The 23,278-nt window shown below is 40.6% G+C and overlaps 3 protein-coding genes across 5 annotated transcripts; all 3 read left to right on the top strand.

Moving 5' to 3' along the window:
* The first annotated feature begins 494 nt into the window (after nucleotides 1-494).
* LOC125003730 (myelin-oligodendrocyte glycoprotein-like) lies at nucleotides 495-22,835 on the top strand. Of its 2 annotated transcripts, none has more exons than XM_047577859.1 (5): nucleotides 495-646; nucleotides 1,832-2,179; nucleotides 2,383-2,451; nucleotides 2,574-2,677; nucleotides 22,565-22,835. In XM_047577859.1, the coding sequence occupies exons 1-4, from the start codon at nucleotides 598-600 to the stop codon at nucleotides 2,660-2,662; spliced, it is 555 nt and encodes a 184-aa protein (XP_047433815.1). In that variant the 5' UTR covers nucleotides 495-597; the 3' UTR covers nucleotides 2,663-2,677; nucleotides 22,565-22,835. The 2 variants fall into 2 exon arrangements, with proteins under 2 accessions (XP_047433815.1, XP_047433817.1); XM_047577861.1 differs by lacking the exon at nucleotides 22,565-22,835 and adding an exon at nucleotides 2,962-3,286.
* On the top strand, nucleotides 6,309-12,495 carry LOC125003720 (butyrophilin subfamily 2 member A1-like). The gene is made up of 5 exons (XM_047577839.1): nucleotides 6,309-6,420; nucleotides 9,923-10,279; nucleotides 10,487-10,555; nucleotides 10,678-10,779; nucleotides 11,065-12,495. The coding sequence occupies exons 1-5, from the start codon at nucleotides 6,372-6,374 to the stop codon at nucleotides 11,109-11,111; spliced, it is 624 nt and encodes a 207-aa protein (XP_047433795.1). The 5' UTR covers nucleotides 6,309-6,371; the 3' UTR covers nucleotides 11,112-12,495.
* LOC125003716 (myelin-oligodendrocyte glycoprotein-like) lies at nucleotides 15,745-21,329 on the top strand. 2 transcript variants are annotated; one of them, XM_047577831.1, is made up of 5 exons: nucleotides 15,745-15,884; nucleotides 19,911-20,258; nucleotides 20,457-20,501; nucleotides 20,624-20,728; nucleotides 21,014-21,329. In XM_047577831.1, exons 1-5 carry the CDS (start codon nucleotides 15,836-15,838, stop codon nucleotides 21,151-21,153), a joined length of 687 nt encoding a protein of 228 aa, XP_047433787.1. In that variant the 5' UTR covers nucleotides 15,745-15,835; the 3' UTR covers nucleotides 21,154-21,329. The 2 variants fall into 2 exon arrangements, with proteins under 2 accessions (XP_047433787.1, XP_047433788.1); XM_047577832.1 differs by lacking the exon at nucleotides 15,745-15,884 and adding an exon at nucleotides 18,311-18,587.
* Nucleotides 22,836-23,278: the final 443 nt, after the last annotated feature.

Raw genomic sequence — 23,278 nt, 5'->3', positions numbered from 1 at the left:
CATAACGTCACACAGCCAGGGCATAAATCAGGCCAGGACCGCCTCTGTAGCTTCATGATTAAGACTTGACATCGTTCACTTTTGCATTATTACCTTTTCCCAACACTCTGTTCACCCGTCAATCAACTGGATCACGTGACATACAGAAATTCACGTAGATGACTGCACAGATTCTTTGTTTTTACATTTTTCATACAAGTCAATTAATTACATGAAGGTATATGAGTGTCTGTTAATTTTAGGAATGAAATACAATTTATTTAGAAGCAGTTTGTGTTGTGTGACCTGGGATCCCCCTCCTCTTCTGACACGCACAGGCTGTTTGACTCTCAGCAGAAAGTTACGCCCACTCCAGTTAGGCTCACTCCTCTGACTTCCCTTGGAAATGAGGAAATGTTCTTACCACACGCCCACAGCTCTGTTGCTCCTCCCACTAGTCAATAAGAACCGCGCTGTCACAAACCAAAACACACGACAGCGGGCAGGCGCTGCGACACGGTTGTCAAGACTTAATTAGTTTTATTATTATTATTATTATTATTATTATTATTATTATTATTATTATTATTATTATTATTAGTTGACATTATTTTAACAATGGCAGTAACAACATTGTTCGCTTTCGTGACTGTTGCATCGTTGATCGGTGAGTTTATATGTTTATATGAAATGGCTCCTCAGTGTCATTATTACTTAGACACGCTCATTACTATCATTATTAATTATTATCATTGTTAATAATTATTACTATGAATAGTGATTATTATTATTGCTGTGCTTTATATGCGTGGTGGGTAGGATTTAACGTTACTAACTTTTCGTAGTGAACTTTAAACGTTATAAATAGTAAATACTTGGCTATTAGCTTTTTAGCTGAGAGTGGTTTTAATAGTTAGTAGTTTGTGTTGTATGGACCGAGGGCTGGAATAATGTGTATATCCTATAACTTAGACAGGCTCATTATTAATTATTATCACTATGAATAGTAATTATTATTATTGCTGTGCTTTATATGCGTGGTGAGTAGGATTTCACGCTACTTTACATTTCTTAGTGAACTTTTTACGTGTTTATTCGTTATATATCGTTGTAAATGCTGTCACGAGGAGACGGAAGAGAGCGAGGGTTTCTGTGTTATAGTTCCTGAGGCAGGACACTACACCGTGTAGTCTGAGTCATGCGTCGTCGCACCGTAACTCGGCAGCCATTCAGGTGCCTGCCAGCACAGAAGGATCCAACAGACTCAATCACCACGATTTACCATGACCTGGATGACTGAAAACCCTCACAGACAACACACTTAATCACAGCGCACACAGATCTGTCTCTCTCTCCCTCGTTCTTTCTCTTTCTCTTCAACAAAGTGCCCCCTAGTGGTGTAGTTCTCTTGACACTTTTACAGTTGTAACAGTTCTTACTGGGTGCAGTGCGTGTAAGTGAACACTGTGGTTTATAGGTTTGTGTGCGTTTTGAAACATTCTGAATAGGTTTGTAGTTGAATATTTTGTAGAAATACTTGCTACAAGGGAATTATTGGTCCGGATCAATTTTGACCATACTATGAAGGTACAGAATATGAACAGTGTGTAAGGGTTAAACTTCTTAGTGAACTTGTAAATGCTGTGATGAGGAGACGGAAAGAGGAAGTATCGAACACACTTTGACACCACAAAGCCGGCCGATTTTTCTGTTTCCCTCATTCTTCCTATTTCTCTTCAAAAAACAATTTCCTTTGTTCTTGATGCAGCTTTGTGACAGAGGAACGTTTGATCCTCATCCTCAGGTTGACATGAACTGATCAAACTGTTTTTTTCTGGTTTGTTTTCCCCAGAAAAACGTCCCATCATCAACCAGACTCAGCTGATTAAAGTACCAGAAGGATCTAATTTGACTCTGCAGTGTCAAACTGATCCAGAGATCAACCTAACAAACTACACCTTGGACTGGAGGAGAGTGGACATCCCAAATGTCTCAGACCTCTTTGTCTACTCCCGTCGAGGTGGGACAGATCATCCTGTGGAACAGATGCAGCGATACAAGAACAGAGCAGAGCTGATTAAAGAGGACCTGACCAGAGGACGGATGACTCTACTGATCCCCACAGTCCAGCAGTCTGACTCAGGACACTTCAGATGCTTCATCCCAAAGCTGAGCGTCAGCTTTGTTTTCAACATTGTCGGTAAGTTTACTGAACTCACAACGTTGTGTTGTTGGTGCCACACACCACAGGACCCCCTCAGAAGACCCATGTCCTTCTCTGATGAGACACCACAAGGGACAACTACACAGTATTAGAAAGGTGGTCATAATGATGTGGCTGATCTGTGTACGTGGGTAAAATATTTGTATTAAAATATTTTATTTTATCTGTAACTGTGACAGTGACAAAGAGAGAGGATGTCGCCACGACGACGTCTCCAGGATACAGAGTCATGAACCCCACTGTGTCTGGTAGGTCTTTATTTATTTCACTATAGTTTGGAATAAAGTTATTAATCTAAACTATGTTGTGTTGTTAAATTAAATCCCATTTGAGTTTATTCCTCTAAATTCAAGAGTTTAATTTCTTTCAGGTCCTGTAGAGGAGAGAAGCTACTGGATCATTCTTGGTGTCTGTATTTGTTTCCTCCTTGTTTTGGTTTCATCGTTGGAGTCCTGGTGAAGAACAGAGGGATTAGTGAGTTACAGACTTTTACATTTTAACTGGACATTGTGATGAACATGTACTTTATTTTATATCTAATAGTCAGACTTGACTGTGTTTAGCAGCTAAAGCTACTTGAGGCTTTACATTTGAAGTTCAGGGCCACATTCAGAACAAGTTGATCTCAAGGGGCTCAGATCAATAAGAGAAAAATAACACCAACAACCACAGACTCTTCCTACAATAAAAGGTAGATGAACAGAGAACTGGAGAGAATCAGTTCATTCATCTGGAAACTGGTCTCCATCTTCTTACAGGGATTTGCAGACGGAGAATAGATGAAGAAATGGGAATGCTGAGGAAAGAAGATGAAGGAGACGAAGACAAGGACAGAGACAGAGACAAAGACGAGGACGTCACCACAGTGAACGTGGTCATGAACCTCCAGCAGGGTCAGCTGTGATTCTGGAGGACTCTACCTTCAGTCATTTAACTCTCATCTTGAGGATGAACTGCTGCAGTATTTTATTATTTCAAGTTGTTGTGTCTGCCTGGGTTTTCTCCAGGTACTCTGTTTTCCTCCCACCTCCAAAGAAATGCTCGTTAGGCTGATTGGTGATCATGAATGGACCCTATGTGTGAGTGTGAGTGGTTGTTTGTCTCTGTATTAGCCCTGAGATAGACTGGAGACCTGTCCAGGGTGAACCCCACCTCTCACCTGATGCCAGCTGGGACAGACTCCAGAAACCCCTGTGACCCTAGTGAGGATAAGAGGTAGCAGAAGATGAGATGTCTCTGTTCACCATGATATTTCTTTAACCTGCCTCGCCATTATTTAAGTGTTTTGTATTTTTATTAGTGTTATTGGTTGTAATAGATTTTACAGTCGGACACTTGAACATCAGTCAGGAAGATGAAAACCCTGCTACAGGATATATATATGATAGGGTTAGTGATTCATTCGCTGTGTTTTTTGTTTGTTTGTTTGTGTTGTTGTTGTTGTTGTTGTTGTTGTGTCTTGCTCTTTTGAGCCCAGTTGTCAAACATGCGGCCCTTGAGGCAGTGGCGTTGTTCTGAAGACTGTATGACAGGGCAGGTGATGAGCACAGACCGACCACTAGAGGCGCAGTGTTATTTTGTACATAGTGGACAAGGTTGTTGCTCTGAATCAGATGGTTGTTATTAGATGTGCGTCCAGAGAAGTGTGAGTTGAGATATGTTTGACAACCAGATGCATGTTATTGTTGTGCTGCTACACGTTACCTGTTAGATTCAGGTTTATATCTGGTGCTAATGAGTGTGTCTCGTCTCCGTAATAATTACGGGTGCTAATTATCAACAGTAATGATGAACGGTCATTTATTTTATATCATTCCGTCTCTTTTCTTTCTCACTTATCTTTACGTGATATACACATAATTCTGGTGATTATGTGTGTTAGATTTAATCTGTCTGAGGATGTTAATAAGATGCTAAGGGTGATTATTATTATCATTATTATTACTGTGTATTTTGTTATTAATGGGTATTATTATTTCTGCTTATTTCAGAACCACACATATAAACACACACGAACAGCCATATTTGTAAAGGGTGACTTTCAGTTGAATTAAAGCACCATAAACTGATCAACTGTCTCCTCCTTGTCTTGGGGGGACCTTGTGGACTGAGTTCTGACCGACGCACATTTCGCGATTGCGAAGCAGAGAAGCCAGTCAGATTTTTTTCTATGAGACTCTACATTACAGGCGGAGCTACGCCCACTGGCCACGCGGGACTGCGCCATAATTTGACAAAGTGCGGTGCAGAACATTAGTTCCTATCATTTCCTGTTGCTGTTTGTCTCCGATTCGGGCACAAGATCCTCTTCTACTTGTTGGATCTGAGCCTCGTCCCCCGCCTCACTTCCATTGCCACTTGCAGCCATCACACGTAGCAAACTTTCTTAGCATGTTGTGTTTTTAGCACGTTGTCACTCATGCGACCGGACTTTTCTTTTCTTCTTTATTTATTTTCTGTGGCGAATCTTCCTTAGCTGCTCACGACCACTTCTGACACCATGTGTTGTCTTGTTTTTATCTTGTAATAAGCAGACGAGGCCTGATAGCTGCTCTTGTTCAACTTGACTTAACATCTCTCATGAATCATAACAGTCCGGAGCTTCCCTTTGCTATACTTTGCTCCAGTTCATCTGAAACCAGCTCCGTGGGGTTAAAGTCTGGAGACTGGGCCACGGTCCACTCCATGTTGTTTTTATCCTGAGGTAGTTCTGGTTTAGGTCTGGACTAAAGCTTTGGCTCATTATCTGTGTAACTTTAACTATAAACTAAAGCTCTGGACCTGTGGTGTACGCATGCAGACAAAATCCTTGGTTCAGTTCCATGTAAGAAAAAGAAAAACCCACGATGGTCCCAGAAATAACTAGAAACTGGCTTAAATTATGATGCATCCATCTGTTTTAGTGCCAAGAAAAAACAAGTAAATTAGGAGAATAATGACATTTAATCAACTGTTCTTTAAAAATAAATAGGTTTCTTAACAGCAGGGTGAATCCTCATCTTCTTATAAAGTGCGTGTGTTGTGTTCAGTCTGGTTTCTGGTTCAGGGCAGCTCCCAGGTACCTAAAATAGTCCACGGCCTCAGTGTGTTTGTGCCCACACACATGAAATAAACTGCTTTTTATTGTCATTGTAGGAGAAAATGACCAGAGAACTTAAACTATTTAAGTACTTGGATCCTCAGCATTAAGACATTCCCATAGATTCTTAGTTTGACTCGTGCACATGAAACTTGATTAGAAATCTAGACGTTTGTAGTAATTATGTCACGTTCTCAATAAACGTATCGTTCCTGTACAATACAGATGAAAAATACAGAAATACAATGTTTATTATAGGTTTTATTATGGATTTATTGTGTAAATATGTTTTTGACCTACATTTAAACAAAGTGTTTGACAGACAACTTTGCTTTGATCCTCGATGCTTCACTGCCACCTTGTGGTTGTAGTTTATCAGTGCAGCGTAGTCCTGTTGCTCCTGAGTCTAAACGACTTTATCTTTGTTTTCAATGTAACTACCAGCGATGGGAATAACAGCGGTACTTTTTCAGTGACGGGGTAATCTAACTAATTACTGTTTCCATCTCTATAACGCCGTTTCCGTTATTGAAAATTACATGGGGCGCGTTACTTGTTTCTCAGCCACGGGAACCACGAAGATTTTTTCTTTCTTTTTTTTTTTTTTTTTTTTTTTTTTGGCGAGGAGAGGAGGGAGGGGCGACACAACTGCATAGGTGATGGTGATTGGCTAAGGTGCAGTAGGGCTTTCACGATAAGACAATCACAGACAGTGTTCAGTTTCCACACAAGTCACACCCAACTAGCAGAGGGACGGTGCAGTAATGCTGAATGTGTAGAGAGAAAACAGATTGTTTTTTTCTGTTTGTTTGTTTTTTTTTTTTTTTTTTTTTTTTATATTTTTCATACAAGTCAATTAATTACATGATAATTACACGCCTCTTCTGACACTGACACGCCCACTCCACTAACTTGACACGGAAACGCCCACAGCTCCGAAACCTCCACTCACTGTCCTCTTTACAAAACCACGCTGCATTAAAAACCAAAACACACACGACAGCGGACAGGCGCTGCAACACGGTTGTCAAGACTTAATTAGTTTTATTATTATTATTATTATTATTATTAGTTGACATTATTTTAACAATGACAGTAACAACATTGTTCGCTTTCGTGACTGTTGCATCGTTGATCGGTGAGTTTATATGTTTATGTGAAATGACTCCTCAGTGTCATTATTACTTAGACACGCTCATTACTATCATTATTAATTATTATCATTGTTGATAATTATTACTATGAATAGTGATTATTATTATTGCTGTGCTTTATATGCGTGGTGGGTACGATTTCACGCTACTTTAACTTTTCTTAGTGAACTTTAAACGTTATAAATAGTAAATACTTAGCTTTTTAAAATTAGCTTTTTAGCTGAGAGTGGTTTTCATAGTTAGTAGTTTGTGTTGTATGGACCGAGGGCTGGAATAATGTGTATATCCTATTACTTTGACAGGCTCATTATTAATTATTATTACTATGAATAGTGATTATTATTATTGCTGTGCTTTATATGCGTGGTGAGTAGGATTTCACGCTACTTTAAATTTCTTAGTGAACTTTTGACGTGTTTATTCCTTATATATCGTTGTAAATGCTGTGATGAGGACACGGGAAGACAGCGAGGGTTTCTGTCTGACAGTTCCTGGGGCAAACCACACACCCGTGTGGTTTGCCCCAGGAAGAGAGCGAGGGTTTCCGTCTGATCGTTTCTGATGCAGGGCACACATTGTGGTCAGAAAGATCAAAGACACTTCGACACCGCGCCGGGCGAACTCTCCCCCTCATTGAGTAATTTTCTCATCCTCTCTTTCGCTTCAAGAAAGTTCCCTCCTAATGATGTAGTTTTCTTGACACTATTACAGTTGTAACAGGTCTTACTGGGTGCAGTGCGTGTAAGTGAACACTGTTTTCACCACTCGTGGCTCTTTGCCATTAGTGGCAGGGTTGCAGAGGGGTCCTTTGGGGGGCCCCTGGTGATTAATCCCAGCAGTGAACCTTCTTTTTATTGGGCTCATTTTAAAGTTGATGCTTTCCTAAACCAGGAAACCAGACGGTTTAACAAAGGTGGTGGCAGCTTTACAATCAGTTAGCGTATCCACATAACAATGGAGAGAACAAATTATTACAATACTTAGATATTAGCTTTTAGCTCAGAGTTGTTTAGCATCAGTCTTGTTTAGTCTTTGTGTTGTAATTTAATGTATTCGGGCACAAGATCCTCTTGTACTTGTTGGATCTGAGCCACGTCCCCCGCCTCACTTCCACTGCCACTTGCAGCCATCACAGGCAGGAAACTTTCTTAGCACGTTGTGTTTTTAGCACGTTGTCACTCATACGACCGGACTTTTCTTTTCTTCTTTATTTATTTTCTGTGGCGAATCTTCCTTAGCTGCTCACGACCACTTCTGACACCATGTGTTGTCTTGCTTTATCTTGTAATAAGCAGACGAGGCCTGATAGCTGCTCTTGTTCAACTTGACTTAACATCTCTCATAAATCATAACAGTCCGGAGCTTCCCGCATGACTACATACAACCTCTAAGCGGGCCACTGCACATGCTCATACTACTGTGGCATGCTGGGTAATGGAGTTCTCAACCTCTGAACTCATAACGTCACACAGCCAGGGCATAAATCAGGCCAGGACCGCCTCTGTAGCTTCATGATTAAGACTTGACATCATTAACTTTTGAATTATTACCTTTTCCCAACACTCCGTTCACCCGTCAATCAACTTGAGTCACATGACATAAAGAAATTCACGGTGGGCGTTTGTGAGAACATTTCCTTGTCTCCATGTCAAGGTAGTGGAGTCACACAGGCTGTGTGAGGCAACATACACCCATATACCTTCATGTAGTTAACTGGCTTAAAAGCGCCTGTGTGAGTCACGTGACGTAAAGAAAATCACGTAGATGACTGCACAGATTCTTTTTTTTTGTTGTTGTTTGTTTGTTTTTTTAAAATTTTCACACAAGACAGTCATTTACATGAAGGTATATGGGTGTATGTTAATTTGTTAATTTTAGGAATGAAATACAATTTATTTGGAAGCACTTTGTGTTGTGTGACCTGGGATCCCCCGCCCTTCTCCTCCCTCCGCCCTCCTATTCCACCGCCTCTTCTGACACAAACATGCTCTCAGAGCCGACACTCTGTATTGGCACGAAGTGAATGAGCTCCTCTGATTGGCTGGCGAGCCGCAGAGGAGAAACAGAAAAGCGTTAGGAACAACACAGTGAGGAACTTGATGAACTTACAGATGCAAGGATACTGTATCACGCTTCATTAGTTTCATTAGTTTTTCATTAGTTGACATTATTTTAACAATGACAGTAACAACATTGCTCGCTTTCGTGACTGTTGCATCGTTGATCGGTGAGTTTATATGTTTATATGAAATGACTCCTCAGTGTCATTATTACTTAGACACGCTCATAACTATCATTATTAATTATTATCATTGTTGATAATTATGACTATGAATAGTGATTATTATTATTGATGTGCTTTATATGCGTGGTGAGTAGGATTTCACGCTACTTTAAATTTCTTAGTGAACTTTTGACGTGTTTATTCCTTATATATCGTTGTAAATGCTGTGATGAGGACACGGGAAGAGAGCGAGGGTTTCTGTCTGACAGTTCCTGGGGCAAACCACACACCGTGTGGTTTGCCCCAGGAAGAGAGCGAGGGTTTCCGTCTGATCGTTTCTGATGCAGGGCACACATTGTGGTCAGAAAGATCAAAGACACTTCGACACCGCGCCGGGCGAACTCTCCCCCTCATTGAGTAATTTTCTCATCCTCTCTTTCGCTTCAAGAAAGTTCCCCCTAGTGGTGCAGTTTTCTTGACACTATTACAGTTGTAACAGGTCTTACTGGGTGCAGTGCGTGTAAGTGAACACTGTTTTCACCACTCGTGGCTCTTTGCCATTAGTGGCAGGGTTGCAGAGGGGTCCTTTGGGGGGGCCCTGGTGATTAATCCCAGCAGTGAGCCTTCTTTATATTGGGCTCATTTTAAAGTTGATGCTTTCCTAAACCAGGAAACCAGACGGTTTAACAAAGGTGGTGGCAGCTTTACAATCAGTTAGCGTATCCAGATAACAATGGAGAGAACAAATTATTACAATACTTAGATATTAGCTTTTAGCTCAGAGTTGTTTAGTCTTTGTGTTGTATGGATCGAGGGCTTGAATGATGTGTAGATCCTTGATATTCTTCTATATATATTTATTTAAATTTAATCTAAACAGACGTGCAGTCTTCAGGGGTGATCTAGGGTCAGAGTTTTAGACTCCTAACGGGTGATGCGGCTTCTGACGTGACTTTGCTGGTGCCCGAGACGTACATAGATAATTTCTTGAAGACGTTTCACATGTCACATGAGTGGTGACATTCTACACGTCCAGCTGCCTTTATTCACCTAAACAAAGCAAGTAAATGATAAAACTAATCTGCATGTGTCAGACACGTTTGATTGTATGTGGTTGTTTATATGACTCTAAACAGTTTGATTATTTACTGAATATGATGAATTTCTTTTGTTCTTGATTCAGCTTTGTGACAGAGGAAGGTTTTACACCATCCTCATCCTCAGGTTGACACAAACTGATCAAACTGTTTTTTTCTGGTTAGTTTCCCCAGAAAAACGTCCCATCATCAACCAGACTCAGCTGATTGAAGCACCAGAAGGATCTAATTTGACTCTACAGTGTCAAACTGATCCAGAGATCAACCTAACAAACTACACCTTGGACTGGAGGAGAATGGACATCACAAATGTCTCAGACCGCTTTGTCTACTCCCGTCGTCGTGGGACAGATCATCCTGAGGAACAGATGCAGCGATACAAGAACAGAGCAGAGCTGATTAAAGAGGACCTGACCAGAGGATGGATGACTCTACTGATCCCCACAGTCCAGCAGTCTGACTCAGGACACTTCAGATGCTTCATCCCAAAGCTGAGGGTCGGCTTTGTTTTCAACATTACCGGTAAGTTTACTGAACTCACAACGTTGTGTTGTTGGTGCCACACACCACAGGACCCCCTCAGAAGACCCATGTCATTCTCTGATGAGACACCACAAGGGACAACTACACAGTATTAGAAAGGTGGTCATAATGATGTGGCTGATGTGAGTAGGTGGATAAAACTGCAAGTTAATAATAAAGTTTGTATTTTATCTGTAACTGTGACAGTGACAAAGAGAGAGGATGTCGCCACGACGACGTCTCCAGGATACAGAGTCATGAACCCCACTGTGTCTGGTAGGTCTTTATTTATTTCACTATAGTTTGGAATAAAGTTATTAATCTAAACTATGTTGTGTTGTTAAATTAAATCCCATTAGAGTTTATTCCTCTAAATTCAAGAGTTTAATTTCTTTCAGGTCCTGTAGAGAAGAGAAGCCACTGGATCATTCTTGGCGTCTGTATTTGTTTCCTTGTTCTTGGTTTCATCATTGGAGTCCTGGTGAAGAACAGAAGGATTAGTGAGTTACAGACTTTTACATTTTAACTGGACATTGTGATAAACATGTACTTTATTTTATATCTAATAGTCAGACTTGACTGCGTTTAGCAGCTAAAGCTACTTGAGGCTTTACATTTGAAGTTCAGGGGCCACATTCAGAACAAGTTGATCTCAAGGGGCTCAGATCAATAAGAGAAAAATAACAGGAACAACCACAGACTCTTCCTACAATAAAAGGTAGATGAACAGAGAACTGGAGAGAATCAGTTCATTCACCTGGAAACTGGTCTCCATCTTCTTACAGGGATGCGCAGACGGAGAATAGATGAAGAAATGGGAATAAGAAGATGAAGGAGACGAGGACGAGGACAGAGACAAAGATGAGGACGAGGACGTCACCAACGTGAACGTGGTCATGAACCTCCAGCATTAGATTAACAGAGTGGTGGATGAAGTCTTGTGAAGCCCAAGCTTCTTCCTGATTGAACCAAAAAACAAAACAAAACAAAACAAACAAACAAAAAAAAAAAAACAAATTCAAAGCTTCGCTAAACTTATTTTTAATGGCCCGGCGATATGAAACGCTGATAACACATAAACTACAAATCCCATAATGCAGTGCAACAGCTGCCTTGCCGAGCGATCAAGCGAAGCTTCTGTTGCTGTAAACAACAGAAGAATCTGACATCTCAGCAGACACTTGTCACCCGAGCGAAATCGCAAAGTGAAGCTGCAGTGAAAACACGCTTTATTGCGGCAGAAGAGAGAGCCAAATCAGCTTCTGAAGGGCCGTATGATGAAGGTGTGTGACGTCTTGTGTCCAGACAAAAAGCATGTGTTGGCAAATGTAAGCCTGAGTAGAAATACGGTTGCGGGACGGTTTTGTGAGATGGTCACTGATTTAAGAACACAGTTCATTGTAAGAAGCAAAGACTATGTTTGCATACTCTTGCTGTGGATGAAAGCACTGACGTGAAGGACACTGCACAGCTAGTCATCTCCACTTTGTGCGTTTACAGAGGAAATGTTGGACATGAAATCGATGCACGGGACAACGACAGGAAAAGACATTTTTGAAAACGTATGTCAATGCGCACTTTGTTGATAAACTGAGCGCACTTCGCACTGAGTTCTCTCGCAGCTTTGGAGACTTTGAAGCACAAAAGGGGAATTCCGAGCTGTTTCGCAACCTATTTGTTGCTCAGATGGAGCAGATAGAGCTGCAGGGTGATGGGACACTAAAGACAAAGTACGACAGCGAAGGGCCCGCACAGTTTATTCGCTCCATTCCTGAAGCAATGCATCAGCTCCGTCTCCCTTGCGCATGTTTGGTAGCACATATCCGTGTGAGAAGATTAACAAAACGGCACACAAGAGTCGTCTCACCTGCAGTCCATCCAGAGAATGTCCACAACACAGAACCTTACACCAAACCTAAACGAATCTGTCGCCAAGATGCCAAGCATCCAACTCTGACAAAACGGCATAAGCGCACAGAAAACTTTGTTTTTTAATTGCAAAAAAAAAGCATTATTATTATTTTTTTTTCTGGGATTTTTGCAGCATTTTCGTAGTTGTAACTTGTATAATTTTGACAAGAGGTGTTTTTATGAAGAGCAAATTATAAGTTCCTTTATTCTGGAACAATATTCCTGTCTGCTTTAAGTTGTATTTATGTTCAAAAAGCATTTAGTTTTAGGGTGTTCAATAAATGTTTATCCTGTTCGGCCCGCGACCTGAAGTGTGCTTTGAGTTTTTGTGCAATTAAGTTTGAAACCTCCGCGTCTCCAGTGACACCTAGTGGCCAGCTGCACTTATAGCAGCCACCTGCTTCCATGATTCACACATCAGTCATGTCACTCTTTGTGTCAACATTACAAGACAAGTATGACAAGTATTTCAGCATCAGTGTCTTGGAGACATGGTTGGAAACAGCTTACAATGCTGATGATAATAAGGACATCTCTGGATTTGGATGATATCATTTCCTGGTTCTCACAAAGAGAAAATGATTCCCTTAAGGCAGTGTGGAAATAAGTTCAATATGTGCATGAGAGAATTGTGCTTGTGGGATGTGTAACAAGTTTTCATGCATGAACAACATCTGCTCCATGGTATAATTCTCTGTTATTTCTCTCGTTACACTATGAAGCAGAGAGGGAACTCTGAGTATTTTGCGTCTCCTTTTAATGAATGAAGGGGCTCCAAAGTTTCCGGTGTTTCATGTGACGTACGAAGCTTCAAACGTCATCGGTCATGTGATCACAGAGATGTGATATAAGCCTCCACACAGTGTTTCCAACCAGTCTGCTTCAAGAGAGCGGAACAGGCTTCAGAGCTTCAGTGCGGAACGTCCTGTCTCTAGACAAAACCAAATAAATGTTTCAGGCCAAAGACAAAGATGGAAAGCCTTAGGCCGTGTATTTTATCCTTGGAGGATAATTCACAATGTCCCTCCAAATGAAAATGTTGAAAGGGTGAAGTGCAATATAAACCTTTATTCTCATAACTGTTGACTGTGCATTTGGCCGTTATATTTTAATGTTAAATAATCTGTGAATGTGTGAAGACTTCACCTTGTGAGCTGAAAGAACCACAGCCCAGACTGTTGAACGCAAATCTTTAATACGCTAAGCCTTATAAATGTCAATCAAATCACAAAAGATGGACAATGTTAAGGGGTCAGTCATCCAAGTCCAGCTCCCGTGAAAGAACTTTAACAGACAAGGGTCGAGAGCTGCGAGAAGAGAAGGCTAAACAACATGAGAAAGACTTCAGTAAAGCATATGGCTCTTGGAAACAAACAGCGAGAGACTCCAGAACGAAACTGATGGCATTTTGTGCACTGGACGACCTCGACAATATTCAACACAACATAAAAACTGCCCATAACACAGTGTGTGAACTCTATGAGCCTATCAGACGCAACTGTACGTCCACCCCAGACATCACTAAGATGTTTAAGATAAAGACTTGACATCATTAACTTAGCATTAGCACTCAGCATTATTACCTTTTCCCAACACTGTCTGTTCACCAGTCAATGAACTGGAGTCACGTGATATAAAGAAATTCATGTAAGACAGACCTGGGCATTTTACGGCCCGCGGGCCGCATACGGCCCTTTTGGGCATTCCCGTCTGGCCGCGGTACGTCAGTCATGAGCACAGATGAACAAGTAATGCTGTGCATGCAATACGACTGTGTTGCTTTTATTTTGAGCCATGATGTGTTATTTACGTCATGGCACTGCTAGTTCGTCAACAACAACAAAAAGTAAGATTGAAACAGCTTCTTGCCATCTTTTAACCCTCAAAAGCCTGAACGGATCGCTGGCATCCGTCAAAGCGGCCGATTTTTAATTACCGTAAGTCACAGTGGTTTGCGCTATGGTCAGTGTTCATTGTGAGTGAACACTGGTTAGTTGTGCTTTTGCCTGGAAGACCTTCGTGACATCTCAAGGGTATAACTAACTTTGTTTTTACCAACAAATTCCTCCAAACAAGTCTCTCTTGCTGGGGCTCCGTGATCGTTGCTCTTCAACCTGCAGCCGACAGCAGCGGTGCGTCATCATTACCGTAATGGCAGTGTTTTTTCTAGAAAGCTTGAATATTGTCCATCGGGGACTTACGGTAATTCAAATACAGCAAACTTTTGTCTGTGGGCAGACGGACATTCAGGTCTTAAAGGGTTAAACATTTATTGAGCTTTATTGAGATACAGAAAATGATTCATGTAGCTACATGGTCACTTCTTAGTTCACCGAAGTTTTTCACAGAGGACAAACTTTCCAACATTTCAATGCATTTTATCCAAAACTACAGATCGATTGTGTTTCATTTTCCTCTCCAACCTACACCAAAACTCATAAATTTAAATAAGTATCTACAGAATATTCTTATGTTTCTGATTACCAGTAGCAGCTTATCAGCATATATAATTTACTGCTTTTTACAATGGGAGAAAATGAATATTGAGCAGAATAATGTTCAAGTTATCGTTTGGTTTGGCCTCCAACACAGTTCAGGTTTTTCACGTGGCCCCCTGTAGAAATTAATTGCCCAGCCCCGTCTTAGACTGTGCAGCGGAGCGGGAACTACGCGCCAGCTTTGGTCTTGGCGTATGATTCTCGCTTCGGGTGCGAGAGTTTCCCGGGTTCAGATCCCGGACGAGCCTCCATTTATGTTACGTCCCGGCTCGAGAGGCGCAACATAAAAGTGGAGACACATGATGGAGTTTCAAAAAGTATTTATTTTACAAGAAGGGACAGAAAAACAGGTGAGCCATGGTGAGCTTCTGCAGTGGAAAAATCATCCCCCAGGCCTCTTCAACAGGCCTTTTAGTCAGTCTTCTCAGGTGTAGCTGATTAAGGTGATTAGGCACAGGCCGAACACACCTGTACAGCCAGTGAAAATGCAGAGGGCGTAACAAGGCCAACAACTTAGTGTACTGACATGATGTAACTGTTGCTTCAGCTTCCATCTTTATTGTAGCCCATGTAACATTGTGGAATTAAGAAATCCAACTCCCCAGATGAAACGATGGTTTTGTTCTTGGTTTTTATTTGCTCCCGCGTTCTTTTTACTCCAGAGGTGTCACATCTGGGGGATGAGACTAATTGTCAAACTCGCGATTCATCTGTGCAGCGCAGTGTTTGGGTTTCGTGGCTTCGTTAATCTCATTGAGCCATTGATGTGTAATTTGCGCATATATGCAATCTGCATTCCTCTACCATGCCTTATGGCGCCTCTTCAATGCAGCCGCGGCGTTTGAGGCGTCAACCAGACAAAAGTTCTGTTATGACACTCAACCACAAACTTAACCAGAGTTGACCAGAAACAGGAACTCCTCCCTCCCTCCCTGCAGCTCCACAACATGAATTTTTCGGAAAAAAAAGAAGAAAAAAAAGCGTGGGTTCATGTGACATTGAGTCTGATTAGCATATTCCCTAGAGTGTCTTTCGCTAAGAGGGGAAGCACAGATACACCAAGCAACTTGCATGTACAGATGCAAGGATACTGTATCACGTCTTCATTAGTTTCATTAGTTTTTTATTAGATTACTTTTTTTTAACAATGGCAGTAACAACATTGTTCGCTTTCGTGACTGTTGCATCGTTGATCGGTGAGTTTATATGTTTATGTGAAATGACTCCTCAGTGTCATTATAGACACGCTCATTATTATCATTATTAATTATTATCATTATTAATTATTATTAGCATGAATAGTAATTATTATCATTGTTATGCTTCATATGCGTGGTGGGTACGATTTAACGTTACTAACTTTTCTTAGTGAACTTCTTGACTATACGATATAAATCGTAAATACTTTTTTTTTTTTTTTTTTTTTTTTACTTCAGAGTTGTTTAGTCTTATAGGTTTTAGTGTTTGTGTTTTATGGACCGAGAGCTGGAATAATGTGTAAATCCTTTATATACTCGTTGGAAATGTTTAATCTGAACAGAGTCTCGTTCGCTATGTCTCCAGCTGAGCAATACAATATGTGACGCTGCCATAGCGGAAACCTTTCTCTGCATAGTTCACGGGCACGGGTGTCCACGGGTGTCCACGGGTGCATTACCCGTCAATCAACTGGAGTCACGTGACAAAAAGACATTCACGTAGATGACTGCACAGATTGTTTTTTTTTATGTTGTTGTTGTTGTTTTTTTTTTGTTGTCGTTTTTACATTTTTCATACAAGTCAATTAATTACATGAAGGTATATGAGTGTATGTTAATTTTAGGAATGAAATACAATTTATTTGGAAGCAGTTTGTGTTGTGTGACCTGGGATTCCCCTCCTCTTCTGACACTCACGCTGTTTGACTCTGATTAGACATCGTGTATTTTGAGTCATGCGTAACCGCTCGTAAATTAATTCCTCTAGCTGGCGAAGCCGCAGGGAAACAGAAATGCGAGAGGAACAAGTGCGGAACTTGATGAACTTACAGATGTAAGGATACTGTATCACGCTTCATTAGTTTCATTAGTTTTTTATTAGTTGACATTATTTTAACAATGACAGTAACAACATTGTTCGCTTTCGTGACTGTTGCATCGTTGATCGGTGAGTTTATATGTTTATATGAAATGACTCCTCAGTGTCATTATTACTTAGACACGCTCATTGCTATCATTATTAATTATTATCATTGTTGATAATTATTACTATGAATGGTGATTATTATTATTGTTGTGCTTTATATGCGTGGTGAGTAGGATTTCACGCTACTTTAAATTTCATAGTGAACTTTTTACGTGTTTATTCGTTATATATCGTTGTAAATGCTGTGATGACAAGATGCGGGGGAGAAAGGAGATTGGAATTTAACTCACTGCTCTATGTTGGCAGGCACCTGATTTGTGGGAGAGTCGCTAGTGGTGTCACCCATAGGCGACCTAGTCGGGTGTGTGTTTGCAACACAACACGTGAAAATTCGTTCTTTTAACGTTATAAATAGTAAATACTTGACTATTAGACTTGACTGTGTTTAGCAGCTAAAGCTACATGAGGCTTTACATTTGAAGTTCAGGGGCCACATTCAGAACAAGTTGATCTCAAGGGGCTCAGATCAATAAGAGAAAAATAACACCAACAACCACAGACTCTTCCTACAATAAAAGGTAGATGAACAGAGAACTGGAGAGAATCAGTTCATTCATCTGGAAACTGGTCTCCATCTTCTTACAGGGATTGGCAGGCACCTGATTTGTGGGCGAGTCGCTAGTGGTGCAGTTTTCTTGACACTATTACAGTTGTAACAGGTCTTACTGGGTGCAGTGCGTGCAAAGGGTTTCCTTTGTTTTGGGGGGAGGGGGGGGGGGGGCAGATTTCTATGGGTGACGTAGGTGGCGAGGCTATAGGCTATTTATTAGCCTCTTGCTAATATATTGCTATCAGACACAGAAGACGATTTATTTGGTCTTTACTTTTGCTGGACCAGAATTAGAATTGAGGCATCATGTCATGCAACTAATTTCACCCATAGGCGACCTAGTCTGGTGTGTGTTTGCAACACAACACGTGAAAATTCGTTCTTTTAACGTTATAAATAGTAAATTTATTGACTATTAGCTTTTTAACTGAGTTTTCATAGTTATTAGTGTTTGTGTTTTATGGACCGAGGGCTGGAATAATGTCTCAATCCTTTATATACGCGTTAGAAATGTTTTGATTTAGTCTAAACAGACAATCATCGAGGGTGATTTAGGGTCAGACCTGTAAAGGCACCAAACAGACTCACAAAAACACCGAGGAGCTGTTGTGACGTAGAACCCAAACCTGACTAAACTTTTAGTCCCTCCGCCTCTTGAATCTTGTGCGTGTCTCAACCTGCAAAGGTGCAGTTTCGGTGTTCAAGGAATTTAAGATTCGTTGACACTATGAGAAAATGTTCACGTCACATTAAAAACTAAAACCAAACTCAAGAACCAGAACAGCTCGAATCTGCTCATTTAAAGAAAAACAATCATTAGGATTAGTTTATGCCGCAGGGGGATCTGTGTTTTGGGCGTTTGTGAGTCGTGCGTCGTCGCTCGTAGATGATTGGCTGCCGGAGTAACAGCAGAAAGTGAGTGGAACAGCTGAGAGTTTTGAGGAACAGTTGTATTTGTGACATCATGCGTCGCCGCTCGGCTGGCGAAGCCGCAGGGAAACAGAAAGGCGAGAGAAACAGCACAGTGCGGAACTTGAGGAACTTACAGATGCAAGGATACTGTATCACACCTTCATTAGTTTCATTAGTTTTTATTAGATTACTTTTTTTTTAACAATGACAGTAACAACATTGTTCGCTTTCTTGACTGTTGCATCGTTGATCGGTGAGTTTATATCGAGTATGAAACGACTCCTCAGTGTCATTATAGACACGCTCATTATTATCATTATTAATTATTATTATCATTGTTAATAATTATTACTATGAATAGTGATTATTATTATTATTGATATGCTTTATATGCGTGGTTGGTACGATTTCAAGCTAATTTCTTAGTGAACTTTATACTTCGACAGTGCGCCGGGTGATTTCTCTCATTCTCACTCTCTTTCTCTTCATCAAAATGCCTCTTAGTGGTGCAGTTGGTGCCCGAGACGTACATAGAGAATTTCTTGAAGACGTTTCACATGTCACATGCGTGGTGACATTCTACACGTCCAGCTGCCTTTATTCACCTAAACAAAGCACGTAACTGATAAAAACTTATCTGCATGTGTCAGACACGTTTGATGGTATGTGGTTGTTTATATGACTCCTCTCGGATCCTACGTTTGTCTGGCGAGTAAGCGTATTGCGTAACTTCCCGATTCTGCACCGCTGCTGTTTGTACTCACACTGTTTTAACTCCGTCAAACATTTTCTGTATAAGTGGTGAAACTCGTGTTTTGAGTTTACCCAACCACCTGTCCTCACCTTGTTAATCTCACGTTAAATTACTTTAAAATCTCACCATTCCATATTGAAAGATTTCATAACGATGTCAGTGACTAAATCAGCAGGCTGCCTCATTATTACTTAGACACGCTCATTATTGTCATTATTAATTATTATCATTGTTGATAATCATTACTATGAATAGTGATTATTATTATTGCTGTGCTTTATATGCGTGGTGAGTAGGATTTCACGCTACTTTAAATTTCTTAGTGAACTTTGTACGTGTTTATTCGTTATGTATCGTTGTAAATGATGAGGAGGGGATTGTAGCTCACTCGGCACCGTTGGCATGATTTGTTCCTGAGCCGCCGGTGCTCTCAGTCTTGTGTGAGGCAGCCTCGCCAGAAGCAGAAAAGTCTGTTATTCCTGTTTGCAGAGGGAGAGTATCTCGCTCTGAGATCTAGCTCCGAGCTTAATTAGACTCCTAACGGGTGATGCGGCTTCTGACGTGACTTTGCTGGTGCCCGAGACGTACATAGAGAATTTCTTGAAGACGTTTCACATGTCACATGAGTGGTGACATTCTACATGTCCAGCTGCCTTTATTCACCTAAACAAAGCAAGTAAATGATAAAAACTAATCTGCATGTGTCAGACACGTTTGATTGTATGTGGTTGTTCATATGACTCTTAACAGTTGGATTATTTACTGATAATTATTTTCTGTTTCTTTTTATTTTCAATTTTTTTTCTGGTTTGTTTCCTCCAGAAAAACTTCCCATCATCAACCAGACTCAGATGATTAAAGTACCAGAAGGATCTAATTTGACTCTACAGTGTCAAACTGATCCAGAGATCAACCTAGAGGACTTGGCCTTGGACTGGAGGAGAGTGGACATCAAAAATGTCTCAGACCGCTTTGTCTACTCCCGTCGACGTAGGACAGATCATCCTGTGAAACAGATGCAGCGATACAAGAACAGAGCAGAGCTGATTAAAGAGGACCTGACCAGAGGACGGATGACTCTACTGATCCCCACAGTCCAGCAGTCTGACTCAGGACACTTCAGATGCTTCATCTCAAACCTGAGCGTCAGCTTTGTTTTCAACATTAACGGTAAGTTTACTGAACTCACAACGTTGTGTTGTTGGTGCCACACACCACAGGACCCCCTCAGAAGACCCATGTCCTTCTCTGATGAGACACCACAAGGGACAACTACACAGTATTAGACAGGTGGTCATAATGATGTGGCTGATCTGTGTAGGTGGATAAAATATTTTTATTAAAATATTTATATTTTATCTGTAACAGTGACAAAGAGAGAGGATGTCGCCATGACGACGTCCACTGTGTCTGGTAGGTCTTTATTTATTTCACTATAGTTTGGAATAAAGTTATTAATCTAAACTATATTGTGTTGTTAAATTAAATCCCATTTGAGTTTATTCCTCTAAATTCAAGAGTTTAATTTCTTTCAGGTCTTGTAGAGAAGAGAAGCCACTGGATCACTCTTGGTGTCTGTATTTGTGTCCTCCTTGTCATTGGTTTCATCATTGGAGTCCTGGTGAAGAACAGAGGGATTAGTGAGTTACAGACTTTTACATTTTAACTGGACATTGTGATGAACATGTACTTTATTTTATATCTAATAGTCAGACTTGACTGTGTTTAGCAGCTAAAGCTACTTGAGGCTTTACATTTGAAGTTCAGGGGCCACATTCAGAACAAGTTGATCTCAAGGGGCTCAGATCAATAAGAGAAAAACAACACCAACAACCACAGACTCTTCCTACAATAAAAGGTAGATGAACAGAGAACTGGAGAGAATCAGTTCATTCATCTGGAAACTGGTCTCCATCTTCTTACAGGGATTTACAGACGGAGAATAGATGAAGAAATGGGAATGCTGAGGAAAGAAGATGAAGGAGACAAAGACAAGGACGGAGACAAAGACGAGGACGTCACCACAGTGAACGTGGTCATGAACCTCCAGCAGGTTCAGCTGTGATTCTGGAGGACTCTACCTTCAGTAGAGCATTTAATGAATCAAACTCTGTTCATAGTAGATGTATTTATTCTGTTAACTATGATATTAATTTATGTGCTACACTTTTACTTGATAGTTGTTGTTTTACCTCTTTTTCTTTGTTGCTATTTTATTTTTTCTTGCCTTTGAACCTCTTTCTTTATATTTTCTTGAAATAAACTCTTTCCGTTTTAATATTAATGTGTTTTGTATTTTGTATTTTGGTGTGTTTTTTGTCCTCTGATGTCCTCTAATGTTCGGTCATTTACGTGTGATTCTCATGGTGCAGAGAGAACCACCTTCTGATCGATGCAGCTGAAACTAAAGAGGTGGTGGTGGATTTCAAGTTGCCTAAATGCGTTGAGCTGCAGCCATGTGATTGGCTGATTAGCTGTTTGTGTTAACCAGCAGTTGGACAGGTGTACCTAATAAAGTGGCCAGTGAGTGTAGGCTCAGTATATAATAGAGGTCAGAGCCGTCTCTATTTCCTCAGTATCTACTGGAAGCTGCTGGACATGTCCTACCAGACTGTCGCTGCCAGTGGCCTCTTCTACTCTGTGGTGTAGATACTGGGGAGGCAGCACTCGGACTCTGGCATAGAGGCAGAGCAGGAGTCCCTGACCTTGAACAAACTCTGGTCCATCATGAACAATGTCCATCACCCTCTACACCAGGGCTGGGCAATTAATTTCTACAGGGGGCCGCATGAAAAACCTGAACTGTGTTGGAGGCCAAACCAAACGATAACTTGAACGTTATTCTGCTCAATATTCATTTTCTCCCATTGTAAAAAGCAGTAAATTATATATGCTGATAAGCTGCTACTGGTAATCAGAAACATAAGAATATTCTGTAGAGATTTATTTAAATTTATGAGTTTTGGTGTAGGTTGGAGAGGAAAATGAAACACAATCGATCTGTAGTTTTGGATAAAATGCATTGGAATGTTGGAAAGTTTGTCCTCTCTGTCCTCATATAGCTACATGAATTATTTTCTGTATCTCAATAAATCTCAATAAATGTTTAACCCTTTAAGACCTGAATGTCCGTCTGCCCACAAAGAGAAGCTTGCTGTACTTGAATTACCGTAACTCCCCGATGGATAATATTCAAGTTGCGCTTTCTAGAAAAAAAGCACAACTTGTGATGTACATGTACTTTGTTTTATATCTAATAGTCAGACTTGACTGTGTTTAGCAGCTAAAGCTACTTGAGGCTTTACATTTGAAGTTCAGGGGCCACATTCAGAACAAGTTGATCTCAAGGGGCTCAGATCAATAAGAGAAAAATAACAGCAACAACCACAGACTCTTCCTACAATAAAAGGTAGATGAACAGAGAACTGGAGAGAATCAGTTCATTCACCTGGAAACTGGTCTCCATCTTCTTACAGGGATTTACAGGAAGAGCAGATGAAGAAATGGGAATGAGAAGATGAAGGAGACAAAGACGAGGACAGAGACAAAGATGAGGACGAGGACGTCACCACAGTGAACGTGGTCATGAACCTCCAGCAGGTTCAGCTGTGATTCTGGAGGACTCTACCTTCAGTAGAGCATTTTATGAATCAAACTCTGTTCATATTATTCTGTTAACTATGATATTAATTTCTGTGCTGCACTTTCTTTATATTTTGTTAGAATAAACTCTTTCCATTTCTTTAACCTGCCTCATCATTATTAATGTATTTTTATCAGTATTATTGGTTGTAATAGATTTTACAGTCGACCACTTGAACATCAGTCAGGAAGATGCTACAGGATGGTTACTGATAAACCTGTCTTGTCATTTGTATGTATGTGTTATTTGAAAAGCTTGATATTGAATGAAAAATGATGTTTATTTATAACTAGCACTAGTTTAATATAAAGCACATATAGTAGGCAGAGGGTCCCTACTTAATGTCTCCATCAGTTTGGGGGACGATTGGCAAAAGCTTATTATTACTTATTAATGGATCTGCTTGAATTAAGACATCGTAAGTCTATGTCGAATAAGTCACATTTCAAAATGTGGACACAGCTGCTTAATGTGTGAATGATGCAAGTAGGTGGGTAGGTTATAAATGAAGCTGGCCACTAGATGTCACTGCTGAGGCGGATTTAAG

The sequence above is a fragment of the Mugil cephalus genome, chromosome 2 (genome assembly GCF_022458985.1).
Source record: "Mugil cephalus isolate CIBA_MC_2020 chromosome 2, CIBA_Mcephalus_1.1, whole genome shotgun sequence".
Taxonomy (NCBI): Eukaryota; Metazoa; Chordata; class Actinopteri; order Mugiliformes; family Mugilidae; genus Mugil; species Mugil cephalus.
This window is presented reverse-complemented; position numbering and strand designations above follow the sequence as displayed.

Bases quoted from the DNA above. Each gene is read 5' to 3' on its own strand.
- LOC125003730 (XM_047577859.1), top strand. From the start codon at position 598: ATGGCAGTAACAACATTGTTCGCTTTCGTGACTGTTGCATCGTTGATC. The intron at 647-1,831 runs GTGAGTTTATAT...TGTTTTCCCCAG, and splicing joins GACTGTTGCATCGTTGATCG to AAAAACGTCCCATCATCAAC. The intron at 2,452-2,573 runs GTAGGTCTTTAT...AATTTCTTTCAG, and splicing joins CATGAACCCCACTGTGTCTG to GTCCTGTAGAGGAGAGAAGC.
- LOC125003720 (XM_047577839.1), top strand. From the start codon at position 6,372: ATGACAGTAACAACATTGTTCGCTTTCGTGACTGTTGCATCGTTGATC. The intron at 6,421-9,922 runs GTGAGTTTATAT...TTTTCTGGTTAG, and splicing joins GACTGTTGCATCGTTGATCG to TTTCCCCAGAAAAACGTCCC. The intron at 10,780-11,064 runs GTGAGTTACAGA...ATCTTCTTACAG, and splicing joins GGTGAAGAACAGAAGGATTA to GGATGCGCAGACGGAGAATA.
- LOC125003716 (XM_047577831.1), top strand. From the start codon at position 15,836: ATGGCAGTAACAACATTGTTCGCTTTCGTGACTGTTGCATCGTTGATC. The intron at 15,885-19,910 runs GTGAGTTTATAT...TGTTTCCTCCAG, and splicing joins GACTGTTGCATCGTTGATCG to AAAAACTTCCCATCATCAAC. The intron at 20,259-20,456 runs GTAAGTTTACTG...TATCTGTAACAG, and splicing joins CTTTGTTTTCAACATTAACG to TGACAAAGAGAGAGGATGTC.